General features: G+C 35.6%; 1 protein-coding gene across 1 annotated transcript; it reads right to left on the bottom strand.

Annotated features, from left to right (window-relative positions):
* Positions 1-3,026: 3,026 nt before the first annotated feature.
* LOC101303762 (serine/threonine-protein kinase HT1-like) lies at positions 3,027-15,594 on the bottom strand. Its single transcript, XM_004290495.1, has 16 exons — positions 15,262-15,594; positions 14,789-14,903; positions 14,209-14,324; positions 13,949-14,029; positions 13,133-13,205; positions 10,459-10,569; positions 9,920-9,970; positions 9,211-9,350; positions 9,017-9,124; positions 7,391-7,464; positions 5,760-5,935; positions 4,954-5,049; positions 4,655-4,735; positions 4,503-4,553; positions 3,570-3,710; positions 3,027-3,478 (listed from the first exon to the last, which is right to left on the bottom strand). The coding sequence occupies exons 1-16, from the start codon at positions 15,441-15,443 to the stop codon at positions 3,449-3,451; spliced, it is 1,626 nt and encodes a 541-aa protein (XP_004290543.1). The 5' UTR covers positions 15,444-15,594; the 3' UTR covers positions 3,027-3,448.
* Between the last annotated feature and the right edge of the window lie 1,081 nt (positions 15,595-16,675).

Raw genomic sequence — 16,675 nt, 5'->3', positions numbered from 1 at the left:
ACATGGTCATTGACTCATTTCTGAAGGAAAATAAGGCAGACCGTGATGCGTGTGATGTTCATGTGCTGAGCGTAGCTAGTCTTCACTCCCCCAAACCTCACGTACCACATATGCCTCTACAAATATCAATCGGACATCATATAATAACATACATTGATTATAAACTAGAACAATAATCGACTTAATTATAGTACATATGGTCTGATATAAAACTATAAGTAAACAATTAGCAAGTCGATCTGACCTCGTGTCCACCGATCCATGGAAAAGTTCTATTCTAACAAAACAACCTCGCTCCTCGCTCTTCTGAAAGGTCGTATTCTGTACCTTGTTATCTTTTTTATTACCAAACCATAAAATACAAACTTAATTATAGTTTAATTTGAGGAGCAGGTAGCTTATTCTGATTTCGATTACGTACATATATCGGCTAATTATATGTCGGCTAATTAACAATACCATTTGCAATGATGAATGTGTACGTGAACCCATCTGTAAAAGGAGACTTTACAAATGATTTTGTTTCTCCGATTAAACAAAAAAGACATATATAAATATATATTTTGTCAAAAAAATCATATATAAATATATATTTTGTAAAATATATTTATAAGAGATGATGAATGTGGCTGGAATGTTGGTTATGTTAACAAGAAAACGCCAAAGGACCAAAACTTTTGTGTCTTCTAAAAAAAACTGTATCATCACCAACATTTCAGCCACATTCAGTGCAGCTAGCTAGTTCTCATGTATTTTATGGCAATCTCCAAAATGATTAAGTTTTTCTAATTGTGTTAGAATTGGCAAACCAAAAGAAAGACATGTTTTGTTGTTTCATGACTAATGGTCGTAGTCGCACTTTCATATTTCTGGTATCCAGCTGGGATTGATATATATGGACTTACAGGGTGGATCTAGTCATCTAGATTGACTATTACGAAGTTATATTCCAGTTTGATGCGACATAGTTTTGTTCCCATAATTGAACCAAGAAACAAATTAATCGGGGAGCCGCATAGTTTTATATACTCGCATGTTTGATAATTAATTGAACGCAGAAATAGGGTTTCTTATTCAGCATGGGATGCCGGAGTATAATACTGTTGAGAATTCTTAAGGTCAATATCAAGCTAGTTATGTTGAGAATTCTAATACTGTACGTTTCTCTCTCTGTTGGGTTAGATCGATGTTCCAGTGAAGCCAAAATTAACTACAATTCAAAAACGAAGGTACGTAAAGCCTATTCATAAACAAATGATTTCATTGAAGGGAAAAGTTAACAGCTATTATTCTTTTGAGGGAAAAGAGTCAATTATTTACCACCGGAAAGGAGGGGGACACTATGATTGAGTGTTACGTTCATGCGGGTAATTGTACTACCACGGTACTTTCTGTCATCATTTTAGTTTGTCCATGAAGAATTTTGAAATATTTGAGTAAAAATTGTCGGCAGGCAACAGTCTGTTCTCGAGTGGCCAAGTATTTTCCACCAAACATGCATATATGGAGTGTCAAATTCAAGTTTTGTTATTGTTAGCTTGAATTTGGATGCTAAAGCTCTAGTCAATGGTTGAAATTACACTAGAAACAACCCGAATTGGTGGACTAATTGATAAGTACTGAAGTATGAAGTAAAAAGGGAGTACGTGATTCCCGGACAGCGCAAACAAGAAATCCGGAACTCGGAACAAGTGGTTAATTAGGCAACAAATTTTACCCATTGATCTTTTCACCAAAACAAGAGAAAATTCTAGTATGAGTTAATACATCAACACACCTTTGTTGTCTTTCTAAACAAGAAGATTTGAGTATTTATAAATGAACAATAAGATTTAACTGAAAATACAGTGTTTATTCTTGACTTGCATATATAGCAACTTCTCAAAATGATGACATGTTTGCTCATTTTCGAATAAGGTATTTGACAGAAAGTTCAAGTACCATTTAAGATGAGATTCTTTCATAAACGATTATGTGATGGAAAGTGTACGCAGGTACGACTTAAGATGAAATCACAATGGATGATAGAAAATCGTTGTTATCTGGGGAGAAGAGTGATTTTCTCCTAATGGGGGAGGTATATATAGTCCAGGCTCGGTAGTACAAATAATATTCCAAGAGAGGGCGAAGGGGGCAGCTCATTTCATTTGCTTGTATTGTAGCGGGAAAATCAGTTGATTAATTAGAGAGCAGCCCGAAATTAGTTGACTTTCACCAAAGGAACTTGATAGAAGATAAATATTACCAACAGTTCATCTTTTTGACATTTAACTGATTCAAGACATGAACTATGAAAACTAGGCTTAAATATGTTGGAAGAAATTTGGGTGGCTTCGTGTTTCAGGTTTCTCACTCAACTAGAACTTCTTAAAAAATTTTAAGATAAAAGAAAAAGAAAAATCGGTTGTGATGGAGGGAGTAATTTTCAAGAATGAATTATTAATGTCATATTAGCCAAGTCTTTGTGTGTTTGCATCTCTAGCACCTCATAATCTCATATATGGAAGACAAATGACTACAATTCTTCAAATTTGGATTCAATACAACTGGCATTTAAATAGTGTATCTCATTCCCATCACCAACTACGAGACAATTTGGCAGTCACGTCAACACACTGGGATATAACGCCACCATTCTGGCATTGCATTGATCTCTCATATATAATGCACAAGCTAGCAACAATGCATCTGCAATGATCAGCTAACTCTTAATTTCTTCCCAGCTGTGAGCTTCCTGGACATGTTAAAGACAATTTTGGTTCTCGATAAAACCCATCGACGTACAATCCCAGTCAATAACGGCCATTGGTTAGGCTTTTGAAGTTGATGCATTAAATAGTGAAGTGTGATATGGCTGCCACAAGGAGTTTACTCGTTATGTTCGAGTTTCAAGAGACATTGTAAACAGATGTGATATGTCTCAAAGGAGGAGACTAGGTTCTGGTGGTTCTCGTTGTGTATAGTATGCAAATGTGTTGAAAACTGAAACTTCATCTGTAGAACATGCAACTTCAGCCTCACAAGTTTCTGAAAATACCAAATTACTAGATAGATGAAATATACAGACAAAGAGGTAAATTTACAACTATTCAACACAATTGCACATCGTGTTGGGATTACATTGACACCAAACTTTCCATCTAACCAAACTGTTACTTTCTTACATGATATCTAGTGGAAAAGTATACATTTCCGTACTCAAAAGCACTTTTTTTTTTACAATATACTTAAAAGAGTTCAAAACAGACCAGAACGATATTCAAACACCTTACTTTCTCTTTTCTTTGCTCGTACAATATAACCTCTATATTCATCTGAAAAACCTGCCAAAAAAACAAGGTCCTAATCCAATTCCGAAACGCCTAAATTGAGCCGGTTGGAATGTTGCAAAAAGAGAAGATGGACATTCCAGAAAATTTTTGAGATGCACACATCTTAGAGTTGAGTCTCACGTGCCATTTGCAGCTTCTGAATTACCCTGAGATTTCATGAAACAAACCAGCTTTTAAGTTCAGGAAGGTTATAGAACAATGAGGCCTGAGAAAGGAAGATCAGACGGAGAGTCCTACCTGGACTTCTTGTGCGAGGGTCTCAAGTTCTACTGCTATGTCAGAAAAAGCTGGCCGGTTGGAAGGAACTGCATCCCAACATCTCTGCATTAATTCTAACAGTTTGGGGTGTGCGTTAGTAGGAAGTTCAGGTCTCAGACCCTGAGAAACAAAATGAAAAACAATGTTAGCAAGAAAAACATGTAATATAGTTTATGATTCAACGGATTATCCTCATTCTCTACACCAACAAGACTTTCAAAGCCATTGATGTATGCCTAAGGCATACTAGCGATTGATGTATGCCTAAGGCATACAAGCAGCAAATCAACAAATACCAACAGAAACCTGATATTCTTCTATTGTCTAGCCCTTTCCTATGTCGTTATCGCAGCATATGTAACAGCTTTGAATAAGGGGAAAGCTAACACATGAGGACATTGTTCAAAATAGAAAACCAGGTACTCCTAATCTCCAATTGATGCATATATGTAGAATTAAGAGGACCTGCAGAACACATCTTATTGATTTCCCGAATGCTACAAGTCTGAAGTGGAAGTTATTTACAGAAGGGATTCTCAGATAGTTTGTATCCGTGATAGCTCTTTTCTCTGGACAGAAGAACACATGATGTGTTAGGTGGTAGAACACTTGTGAGGGTGTATGGTGGGTCCCCTATTTGTATTTTATTGGCCGGAGGAAATGAAGACGATGAAGTGCATCAAGTATTATCATTTTCAAAATAAAATGAAGTATAGAAAGAGAGGGAAGAGAGGTAAACAGAGGAAAGGATAACCATGTCAAATGTTTATGTGACATCTATTCATATCAAGTTCGTAAGTCAAGAAGTTGTCACTGAGAAAATGCTAAAGTTCAACCATGACTTATGTTAAAACATGTGTATGTCACCACCTTGTATAAATAAACAAAAAAACTATTCAGATTAACCATAACCTGTCTAACTCCCAAGGCAGCTTGTAATGGAGTCATTGTATCATATGGAACCTGCAAAACCAAAATTTACTGGTTAAATTACTCTATATCCTAAACATGTGGCTGCCCCTGCAGACACGCATAGAAAGAGAGGAGTGATATGCAACACATACTTTGGCTGTGACCAGCTCCCAAAGTACAATGGCAAAACTGAACACATCTGCTTTCTGATCATATGGTTGATGATTAATAACCTTGCAAAATGTATGAAACCAAAAGTCATTGAAATGTATGAAAAGGAAAAAAAAAATAGTATAGGCATTCGCTACCTATTGAAGCAATAACAGTACAATGTACTAATGCAAAACCAGAAAGTCGAGAGATTGAAACTTGGAACATCAATAATACTAATTTTCTTAGATCTTACAGATTTAAAGATTGAGAATAGCATTTAAATTTAGTAGAATCAGACCTCAGGTGCCATCCATCTATAGGTTCCAGTCTCTGCAGTCATTACTCCCCCTTGTGTTTGGAACCGAGCAACACCAAAATCGGCCACCTTTACAACCTAACAGAATTCCAAAAAGTTACTATTTTTAAAATGGAGAACATTTTCTCATCCTGAGCTGAATGATAAAAAGTTTTTTGGTATCGTTTTCCTTAGAGAAGACATGACAGACAATTAGACAAATCAGATATATGGGAAACATATTACAATATTACGATATTAGATGTATGGGAAACATATTACGATATTTAAGATGAATGGATTACACAAATTTTCAATTTATTGCTCACAAAATAAATTTTAAATGGGAGTATAAATCACATCAGTCAGAACGTTAATTTTCCAAGACTCCAATATAGAAAGCTACTGCTGAGATAGTTCCTATCATGGATTAAATATTGGATAACTTATTTCTTTTTTGTTTGGTTAAAAGTAACATAAATTAAAGGACAACAAAATGATTCAAACAAAGTGGATGTCAGTATCAGTGGAAATAGTTGACCAAGATATTCTCTCCCAAAATTCAAGAAAAACTGAAAAACCAACAGCTATAACATATTAATTACAGATGATAATAACAAATTTCTACTTCATTATAAGGTTATAAGTTTATAACAGTGCCAAGCACGTCACCAGGTTCCATTTCTTCATAGCACTATGGTTTGGTTAGAAGTTAAACTGCTTTATTTTCTGTTTTGCTTGAAATAGTTGAACTGCAGAAGATCATTCTAGCCGTGAAGTGGCAGAACTCTACCATTATGAATTCTTACCTTGTTACTGTCCATTAGCAGATTTGCTGTCTTCAAATCCCTATGGATGATGTCATTATGATGCAAATACTCCATTCCTTTGCACACATGAATTGCAAACTTTAGCAGTTCAGAAAGCTTCAAGACATTACGACTCTTGTGCAAATAATCATAGAGACTTCCACCAGGCATGTACTCTGCCAGCAACAATGCATGAGGTCATTACCATAATTAAATTAAAAGAATGGATTATTCTCAAAGTTAACCAAGTTACAATAGTTCGTTGCAAAGAGTCAGTCGATATACTTAGAACAGGTAGGCCGGGAACATCACATAGTTTCAAAAACAAGCGCACACGATTTAAATTTCATTATCCGTGTGCTTAAGCAACAAAATCTGAAAAGGACTGTTGGGAAGAAACTCCTTTAAAATACCGAGGATAACACAAAGCTACACAGGCCAGATAACTTAAGGCCCACTTGGGAGAAGTTGGTTCCAACACAAGGAACCCTTCAATTAAAATTGCTTTAGACTATAAAGACTCATAATACCTGGATCTAAACCCAAGAAAAACAAAAAAGAATACATGAGTTAAAAATCATCTAGAACATAGTTATTGACTTCTTTAAACTCTATCCCAATTAATCTACAATCTACTTGATTAAAGCACACACCACCTATATTATATTTCCTTTTTAACACACATACCGCCTGATATATTATATTTCCTTTTTAACTAGTTAACCTTGCTGTCAAGTAGGAAGCCTCCTAAATTCAAAGGTCGACTGTATTGGAATCTGTCCCATGCCTTAGTATCATTCTAACTTAACTAAGAAGGGAATAGCTATAAACGACCAAACATAACATAGATAAACATGTCCAGAATAAATAAACCAAATAGAATCTGCAATTGGCCTTGGTAGTGATTAACTTGATCCAGTGACCAAAGCGATTTCTAATTGATAACAAAGCACCAACCTAAAACCACACACTGAACTTGTTTACATTCTTATTGAAGTATGCAAACTACTGACTCAATAATTTTACACAGACGAGGACAAGTGAACCATAAGGTTTCGTTACCAGAACCATTGATTGAATAGAATAATTGTTGGAGCAGAAGACTGAAAGAATACTATATGAGTTCAGGAACTGTTTATCTAAAAGCTCAATCACCATGAGGTTTTATGCTTTGCAACATGAGGCCAAAGGCTATATGAGTGACTTAGTAATCGACATGTCGGGAAGGGCTAATAGGCATGACATCCGAACAGCTAACTAGCTGAAACAAGATATACAACAAAAATAGTTCAACTTGAATGATACTTGGAATTAACTTTACTTGACTAGTGCTGGTACCGTATCTAGAGTGGTTGCTTTTTGGTGACTTAAAAAATTTATTTTGGGTTGATTTGTCTTTGGTTAATCGTGAAATTTTATGTCTCATCTTCTCTCACTTAATTTTTTTTTTGTTGCTCCTTATTTATGGAAATTACAAACCTAAACGGCTAAACCTAATAATAAGAAAATATGTTTCACACCTTATGTTTATCTTTTTCTCAAATCTCAAATGCATTTCTATTGAAGATCTCTCCAAGTGAAGGAAAACAACATTTAGAAAACTGGATACAACAACTAGAGGAACTCTGTACCTGTCACTATGCATAAATGTGGAGACTTCGTGCATGCACCAATAAAACGCACAACATTTCTGTGATGGACCTCTCTGCAATCAACAATTGACTTGCTATCAACATCATATGTATATACAACTGTGTGAGAGATTTACTGTTGAAAAATATGTCAATTTGCCATTTAATTTGAACAGACTTTACAGCCATAAGCATGACAATTTGGCTAAAAATAGAGTGACTGAAAAACTACATACAGCCACACAAGAAAGATAGGAGCTTACGATATGAAGGCATTCAGAACTGTATCCAGTTCTCAAAGAGACGTACATTATATCCATTGTGAATTCCAAGTACTTGCAACCTTTATGGGTAACATGCAGTCATGGAATAATTAATTATCTAACAATAGTATATAGACTGTCAACAGATTGAATCAGCCTAAATTGGATCCAGTCTGATCGATTATTGATAACTAAATCCTTTGACATCCACGGTTTCACTCATATTAAGTAACGATTATAATATTTTATTGCATTCATCTTATGCCCTCATTATAAATGGGGTGTGTTAATAACACAAAAGGGTGTGTTAATAACACTAGCCTTTAGAATAAATAATATAATTTAGAAAACAGGACCTGATCAGCTCAAATCCATATCTTGTCCTAAGTTTGTTAGCATAGTCGGATCATAACAGATCGCATGAATAACCAAATTTATCTATACATCAACACCAGATCTATTCATACACCCATCCTCTAGGCTATCCAACCATCTGTTTTGCTGTCATTAAAAAGGCAGAAAACATGAACAATTTTCTCGGATACCCAATCTGTTAAAAAGGCTTCCCTCCGAACAAAGTATAGATGTAACTATAGTCTAAGTTCAACTACTCAATTGATTCCGTACATAGCGTTGCTGAACTACCCCTGGATGTAAATCCAGTGTTGAGAATAATAAGACAAATTAATTTACTCCAATGGAAGCTACCTCATTATTTTCTACCCTTGGATAAAATCCCATGGAAGCTGGGCAACGGTGGTTGAGGAATCAATTGGGTACGTGAAAGGGACGCTGTAATTATGTCTTTATTCACTGGGTACGCAAATTGGTATCCAGATAAGCCGCATAGTATACCTCATCTCAAACATTTCACCCTGCACTGGTCATACTGATTTCAGATCTTATCTTACATGAATATAAATGAAATAATTTTCTTCTCTAACCGGGAAAGTAATTTCTAAGAAGTTGATAGACTTATGTGGCAACCTACTGAAGACATAAGAAAGTGTTGTAATGCATATACACAGTTATAACTCTAATCTTAAAACTAAAAACAAAACAAATCGAAGTGAAAAAAATAAGAATGTGTATCTCTTGGACTTGAAAATACATTCGAAGACATGCTTCAGTTTTCTCAATGTTTGGGAGACACTAAATATGAATTTATTCCTCTAACCACCAAGAGTTTATGAGATTTAGGACAATTAAATTTTTAAACTGTCATGTTCCTTCCAGTAGGAAAAAATATGTAAATGTTTACAAGTGAGGAAGAACAAATCAATACACTAAAACTAGAAATTGCTATTTCATGTGAATTGCACATCAAGATAGAACGGCATAACCATAAAACAGCATTACTTACCTTAGAATGGCCACTTCTTGAGCAAACTCATCCTCTAGAGCAGCATTTAAATGCTCAGATCGTAGAATCTTAACAGCAACATCTTGACCATGATAAATTCCACGGTGCCTGCGAATGAAGATGAGCTAAAGTTGATCAGCACAGACCATAAATATAAAATAACTAAATATTGCCAACAATAAAACCAATATTACAAATCTCCACAGGATCCAGATGCAATTCTTTCTCCTATCTTCAACAGTCTCCTGTCTATTTCCCAGCTTCCAGGTTTTTCTTGTGCCAAAATCATTTTCTCTCCAGCTGAATGGGAATGTGAAGATCTTGACCACGATCCCTAAATTATTGAATAACATGTTTAAAAGAAAATTTAAATCTTTTTTCATAATCAATTTCATCAAGCAGAAGATTACACTGGATACCTATTGAAGTGCTCTACTGGGATCAGAATATGAGAATAAACAATTTCTAAAAAGCAGGGGAAACAGCTGCTTCCAACACTACTGGACAGATAGATGCAGCACCAAAACGAAAAATAAAATAAAAAGTTTCAGAATATCATCCCATATTTCAAAAATGTACTACCAAGAGCAGACTTCTGATAATTACCCTATAATCCTATATACTCTCATTCCTCTCCACACATTCCTAAAGTTACAAGGGTAAAGTACAAAAAAAGAGGACTGGTTATCAGGTCTGGAGGAAACAATAACCGAAGGATATAAACTCTATAAAAAAATGTATGCTGTTTCATATTTTAGAATGAGTACAATAAGCAGTGCTCCACTCACCAAGATGAACCACTTTTTTTTTGGCAGAAAGAGAAAATTCATATAGCACTAGATGAAACACTTGAAAAAAGAAAGCAAACAACATTCAGAAGGTTTACAATATGACGTAGTTTACCTCACTTCTAGCAACTGCTTTTTCCATAGCTTCATTTAAACCATCTGTTTCCTGACCACAAGATTGCAAAGTCAGCAACATTTGGACTCAGCACAGATCCCTGTCATAAAAGAAATATAATCGCACTGCCCCTTAATATATAAGAAAGACGTTTCCCTTGGATAATTTGCAGCTTGATTAAACTAACGGATTTTATATAACTTAAAATTCATAACAATATATTACGGATAATTCTATCATATGGAACAACCTTTATAACTACTTCATGCAGATGCAACTTCAAAGACAGATAAAAACACTGGCTCACAGTGGTTGGCATGCATACAATAGCATAGCACAAAATACATTACAGTACATATAACGCCAACAGAAGTACAACAAAGACCATAACCAACCAAATTGAACTCTTCCCTCACGGGGAAAACATGTATTACCAATGTTTAGCAAGGATTATATTAACAAAAGGAAGATGAAACAACTTCAAGATACAAAAGCCTGACATTGTACGACAACAAACACATCAAATAGTGAGAAAGTACCTCAACAGGCCATCCATCCACCACAAATACATCCAAGGAGTAGCCATCAGTGGTCGAGAAGACATGTGCTTCACGGATGTTAAGTCCTATATCTGAAAGTAACGCAGAAAGCTAGAGGAAAAGGACATCTGTTAGAAGATGTTTGCTCTTGAAATGAAACTCTGGAATTCTCTAAGATTCTCAACATGAGAAAAATATAATTTGACTGACAGATGGTGAGTAAGATACATTATGAAGATAACAAAAAGGAAACAAAAAACAAAAAAAGGAGAAAGTAAATGTGTTACAACCCCTAAAAATCAGTTGCCAAGTTTTGCAGAACGCAGAGGTTATATATTGAAACAAAGTAATCATGTGTGAGAGACTTCCATCCACGATTTATTAAAGATAGAGAGCCTCTCTTGATGCAAAAGTCTTAAAAGTATCTTCGATATTCAGGGTTTTGAGTTAAAACTTGAAAGGGAACAGATAACTATGAAGAGGAAAAAGTACATAATTTGCCACTAAATAAAATACCTTCACATGGAAACAACGTTATATGTCCCAACAAGTAACAAACTCATGAAAAAGTTTCCAAAATGCAACGCCGTTATGGAAACTGTACAGATCACAAGAATAAATAGTACAGGAAACGTGAAAAACAGCATTCCCTCCTGCCTATTCTTATAGAAAATTGTTTCACATAGAAATGACCGATATATTTTCCAAGCTGTCTGCATTATCAAGGCTCAGATGCTTTCCACTATCGCTAAATTAACTTAGCATTCCTGGGTCTACAGGTCCCATCCTATGTCTAGCCAAGCCAAGTCCACTTAACTATTAACCAAGCGGCCGCTCTTTAATTGAACAAGCTACTGCAGACCAATAAACTATTGATCCTATGCTTGCACAGATCCCATCTACTGTGCAATTTGAAATTATGGACGTCATATGACAACACCTGTTGTGGCAAGTCTTCTACCCACCTTCTTTTCTACACTTTCCGTACTTCTTCACTTGTTTACTCGATTAAGGAACACTTAAACTTGAGCACCCCTGTGATGTTGGCTAGATGACAATGTTCCAGCCTCACGTCAATTGAGCAGAAATCTTATCACCAGTGGAAGATGACGCAGGACGGAATATATTGATGTATTTTATGTGTAATCATTATCTAGAGTACATCTATTTTACAATTACGTAAGATTCTACAACTATGAGCATTGTAATTGTTATTTGCACAATTGGACTGAATAAATGATGGAGAGTTAATCACTGCTTTAACCCTGAGTATAGCTCCCTCTGATTCTTCATGCTGCAGATATCTTTTTCTGATATCTCTTTCTGATGCTTATTCCTTCTGATTATTTTCCACTTGATGAAATTGGTCCTACTTTGACATATAGGTTTCACTAGTTCCAATAGAAATGAATAGCATTTTGGCCCAGATTGCTGTGAATTTGGACCATTTTCCAAATCGGCAACTAGACTATTCCTATTCTTGGACCTATATGACTTATCCTACGCTAAAGCCGTCTCGCTTTATTAGAGCAAGCTGCTCTAATCAAGAATCTGTCTATCCCATTCAAAGATTTACTGATCACATCTCTCTACATAACAAACATTAGAGCCTACAGAATTCATAAGTAAACAATGCTGCAATTCATTAATCCACCTTCTTTTGGGCATAGTCTCCAATTTGATTTGACTTTTATATTCAGTCCAGCAACTATTGAACAGCTCCATGGCATTGGTCTTGACAATGCGACTGAACACAAACACGATCTATTTCATCTGTTATCACCTTACTTCATTAGACAGAGTCGGGATTTTTGTCACCAAAGGAGAATGTATATGACATATCCTGTTTACAATTATTGTCTAGGGTACGGATATCTTTGTACTTTAATCATGCAGGGTCTTACTATATCTTAGTTAGAGCTCTCTAAATTTGAGCATTGTAATCATCATTCGCAGACTAGAATGGATTGACAAAATCATTGCCTGAATTTTGGTTATCTCTCATCCTCTGATATTTCTTCCTGAATCCCTATCTCTTTCTTATCCCACTCCTTCTACTTCCTCCCCTCAAGATTCTATTTTATATCCCAATTGGGGATATAAGAACTTAAATGTATGAAAAATTAGCATTGCTTGAATCTTGGTTATTACTCATCCTCTGATATTATTCCTGCATCAGTATCTCTGTCTTATCCCATTTTTTTTTTTTCATTTCGTCCCCTCCAAATTCTATTGTTATCCAAACTGGGGCTACATTAGAACTACTTCGTAGAGACAATGTAATTGATGTGTAAAGAAGCAACAAAATGATAGGAGATATATAAAAAAGCCTATAACATCACTAAATTTTCCCTTTTTTGAGACATTGAAGAAAATTCTATGTGTGGAACAGAAAGAGTGAAATCCTTTCAAATAATGCAATGTTATAAAGATCCATCTTTGGGCTACTGATGCAAAAAAGGAATATAACACGGACTTTATGTACACACAATTAAAGAGGAGGCCCAGGCCCAATCCAGCTAAGACGGCAAACAATTTCCTTGCCTACATTGACTGATACAAGCATAGCGAATATTGACTAGTCTGCCAGATTGAAGTTTTTGAATCGAAATACATAAAACCTAGGTGCTAATATAGATATAACAAATAAATAACTTAAGCCTCTGACTAGTACCTGGCTAAGAAGCTTAGGCTTGTCAATGGATGAAAAAATTACTTCATGAGTGAGTATACGCGATGTATCTTGCCTGCATCATTCAACCAATGGTCAATGTAACGCCATTATTAATTATATGGCTAAAGTTCAGTTCTAAAGCACATTCATGGACAATTAAAATACAGAGCTGTTGTAGAATAACTCAACAAACCAAACAATCAGCCCTTAGCTAGTATTTGACAAATAATTATGTCATGTAATTTCATACATGAATATACAAAACTATGCATATATAGTTATATACCATATATGGACATCATGTTTATCAATCAAGCAGGGGTAGAAAATAAAATATGTTTGATACATGTTGTCTGTCCAACCAGGCATATATGGACATATATGGTATGCAGGCATATGTATATGGTATACAGGCATATATGGATGATGTGGTATACAGTTCTATACAATATATGGACAAGCATGTTTAAGAAAATGCATGACAGAATAATAAACTTTGTTCCATGAATTAAAGATATCTGAAGTTATATTAGAGGATAGGAAACATTCATTGTTGTGAATTATCAGTTGCTCTTCTGTAAAATGTATTCTTCAAACGATCAGAAATATCAACACGACAAAAAGAATACAGAAATGTAATCCTGTACTAAAATATTAAACAGATGATTTAAAGCATCACAAGGAAAACCTTTCTAATGAAAAGAACATTCTTGTCTTGATGAATAATAGTTGGTCTTTAGCCTTTTAAGAATTACAGGGAAACAGAAAGTTTGGCAACCAAAAGAAAAAAAAAAGCAAAAAAAAAATGTTGAGTACCTTTTGGGAAATCTCTCCAGCAGATCTCTTTCATCAACATCCTGAGTATTCTTTTTAACGTCCAAATTTAGGTCTCCGAGCCTAGAGCAAGGTTCAAAGTCAACAGCACAATTCCTAATTCTACGCAGAGAAGTAACCAGGAAAAAAAAAACACAGAAATTACAGCAACAAATTAATATCCAAGAACGGAACAGTTAAACGAGTAAATATGGATTGGAACTAACTAACAGTGTCCAGACAAAGACTGCACGAAGTAATACCTATCATGTGGTTGCGCAGATCCCTCATTGATTTCATTACATGATAGCCTTGAGGTTGAAACACTAGTAGTGAATTGTTCATCCTCATCATCATCCGTCCCCGCCGTAGAGATGCTCTGACGAGAAATACACAAAAGAACCATAAAAGATGGAACATGTAACAGCGAAGAGAAAAAAGTAATCTAAGTGAGCATGCATAAGGGAATAAATAAACTTAGGGTTTCACTTTGCATGGAATCAAAGTTTAACATTCTTGTGCAAGCAGTATTAAGTATGGCACTATGGCCCAATATCAATATGTAATCAAAAACAGGTTACCATATATATAAATTTTTTATAAAACATATGCTAACCCATCGTTCCCTCCAGAATAAACATGTATCAAACATACCATTTCCATCCCCATTCAATGCAGACAATCTAAGAACTTGGTTTTCATTACACAACACAAGCTAATACTCTTGTTTTATTGCATAACAGGAAACAAACTAATACTTGGCACCAGAAACTAAAGAAATTCCAGTTGACAACAAAATTGCCATAACTCCCATAAGATACTAAATCAGACGGTAGGTAATACCTCCAAGAAACGGACATGATAAACAGGCCGTTTCTCCGGATCCTTTGCCAACGCAAGAAGCTTCTGATGCAGCAAAACATCTTCGACTCGGTCCATGTTTACGTCAAGCCCATAACTGCCCAAGGAACAATTTCATTAACAGGCAGAATCCGCCGCTAATTCCGTGATAAAACACAGAGCATATGTAAACTCTTATACTAGTTACATTAGTCAAACCAGTAGCTCAGTAGCTTTGTACAGTAATATAGTCGGAAATACAAAACTAACAACAAACCTCCCCCTGCTCAAAAAATCAAAAACACTAAACTATTCCGAAGCTCCTCGGAATGCATATCATACTCACTTTAACTATTTTGAAGCTCCTGAAGTTATTTGTGAACTTCTTTCTTTACAGTTTAAGCATTCGAAAACTAATTTCGCAACCGAAAACAAGGAAAAGGTTTGATCGAAGCGTGGAATTAGGAATTTGATACCTAGCAGGCAAGCGATTGAAGTGAGCGTCCAACTGGTCACGGAAGTCCGGTTGAGTCAAAGCCAGAGGATGACCGCTCTCCACCAATCGGCTATAGACGTCGTTCCTCACATCGTAGTTATTGAAGCTCACAAAGCTCCTCGGCGGCGACGAGCTCTCTCCGACGCCCTCAGTCAAATCCATCTCCACCTCACCAGCTCCTCCTCGTCGCCGTCGCCGTCAGCACCAGTTTTACCATGAGAGAAAATGAGAGGAAGCTTGTCTGATCAGCGCGGAGAATCTTTGACCGATGGGAGAAGAATCTGGAGGGAGAAGAGGACCGGGGAGGGGCAGTTTCGTCAGGGAAATTAGGACTGTAGCAGAGAAGGAGAGGGAGAGAGAATGTAGTAGAGGAGATAGAAAGAGCCACCTTGTCCGGCTTCATTTTCTATTTTTAGGCTTTTTTATTTTCTGATTTATGATCTCATTATTATTAGCGGAGTGGATAGGATTGGAAATTGTGGGGGCAAACATAAATAGTTATTAAAGGAAATGCCCACGATCTTGGGGACAAATTACGGGTTTGTTAATCCATGCCATAATCATGGGATTGGGGTGTGATATAATAACGAGCTGTTGTGCAGAATCACCATGAATCGTAACACGTGGCGGTAGGAGATGGAAATGGGAAATCGCTTGTTGACAAAATAGCTACAAGCCCCAAAACGTGCAAGATGATATCTTTTCCTTTTTTCTTTTTTTTTGTCTGAGAGATAATTTTTTATTTTTGCCGATGTGCAAAGCAATATGAAGTCATAGATATTGATTACTTTGTCTTTGTTATATCATAAAATAATTAATGTTTTTAAAAATATAAATTATTAATGACCGGTTCGAGAACCAAATTTGTTGCTCCGTATTTTCATGACGTTATCGGCAACTCAATCTATTATATTTTCTCTATAGTCACATTTTCTGTAACCGGTTATGTCATCAGTATCTTATCTTATTCACCAAAAGATATTTTAAGTTTTTGTTGATAAAAAAAATATCTTTAAGTTGTTTCTGTGATGATGAGGAAGCCTTCATTTTCAAGTTTGTTTTGTTTCTCCATGCTTATGCATAACTTAGGTTTGCTTATTTTCTAATATGAAATGGGTTTGACCTCCGTAACCTACTCTAGTTCAAAATGAAAATAAGCAAGGAAACTAAGAACTTCCTTCCGCGCGATGTTGTAAGTTACATTTTTTTTTTTTATAAAGAGTAAATGGCACAAACGAAATAGAAAAATAGACTAAATACTAAAACAATTGCCAATTTTCCTAGCTCTAGTGACTGAACACAAGTCATCAACGAAGGCATCAATAGCATGAGCAGGAGGGTTGTCAAAACAAACAAGACCAAGCTCATGGAGGATACTGCATTTGGCTAGAGAA

The sequence above is a fragment of the Fragaria vesca genome, linkage group LG2 (assembly GCF_000184155.1).
Source record: "Fragaria vesca subsp. vesca linkage group LG2, FraVesHawaii_1.0, whole genome shotgun sequence".
In the NCBI taxonomy this organism is placed as follows: Eukaryota; Viridiplantae; Streptophyta; class Magnoliopsida; order Rosales; family Rosaceae; genus Fragaria; species Fragaria vesca.
This window is presented reverse-complemented; position numbering and strand designations above follow the sequence as displayed.

Bases quoted from the DNA above. Each gene is read 5' to 3' on its own strand.
- LOC101303762 (XM_004290495.1), bottom strand. From the start codon at position 15,443: ATGGATTTGACTGAGGGCGTCGGAGAGAGCTCGTCGCCGCCGAGGAGC. The intron at 5,050-5,759 runs GTAAGAATTCAT...GAATTCTGTTAG, and splicing joins TGCTAATGGACAGTAACAAG to GTTGTAAAGGTGGCCGATTT. The intron at 3,479-3,569 runs GTAGGACTCTCC...ATGAAATCTCAG, and splicing joins CCCTCGCACAAGAAGTCCAG to GGTAATTCAGAAGCTGCAAA.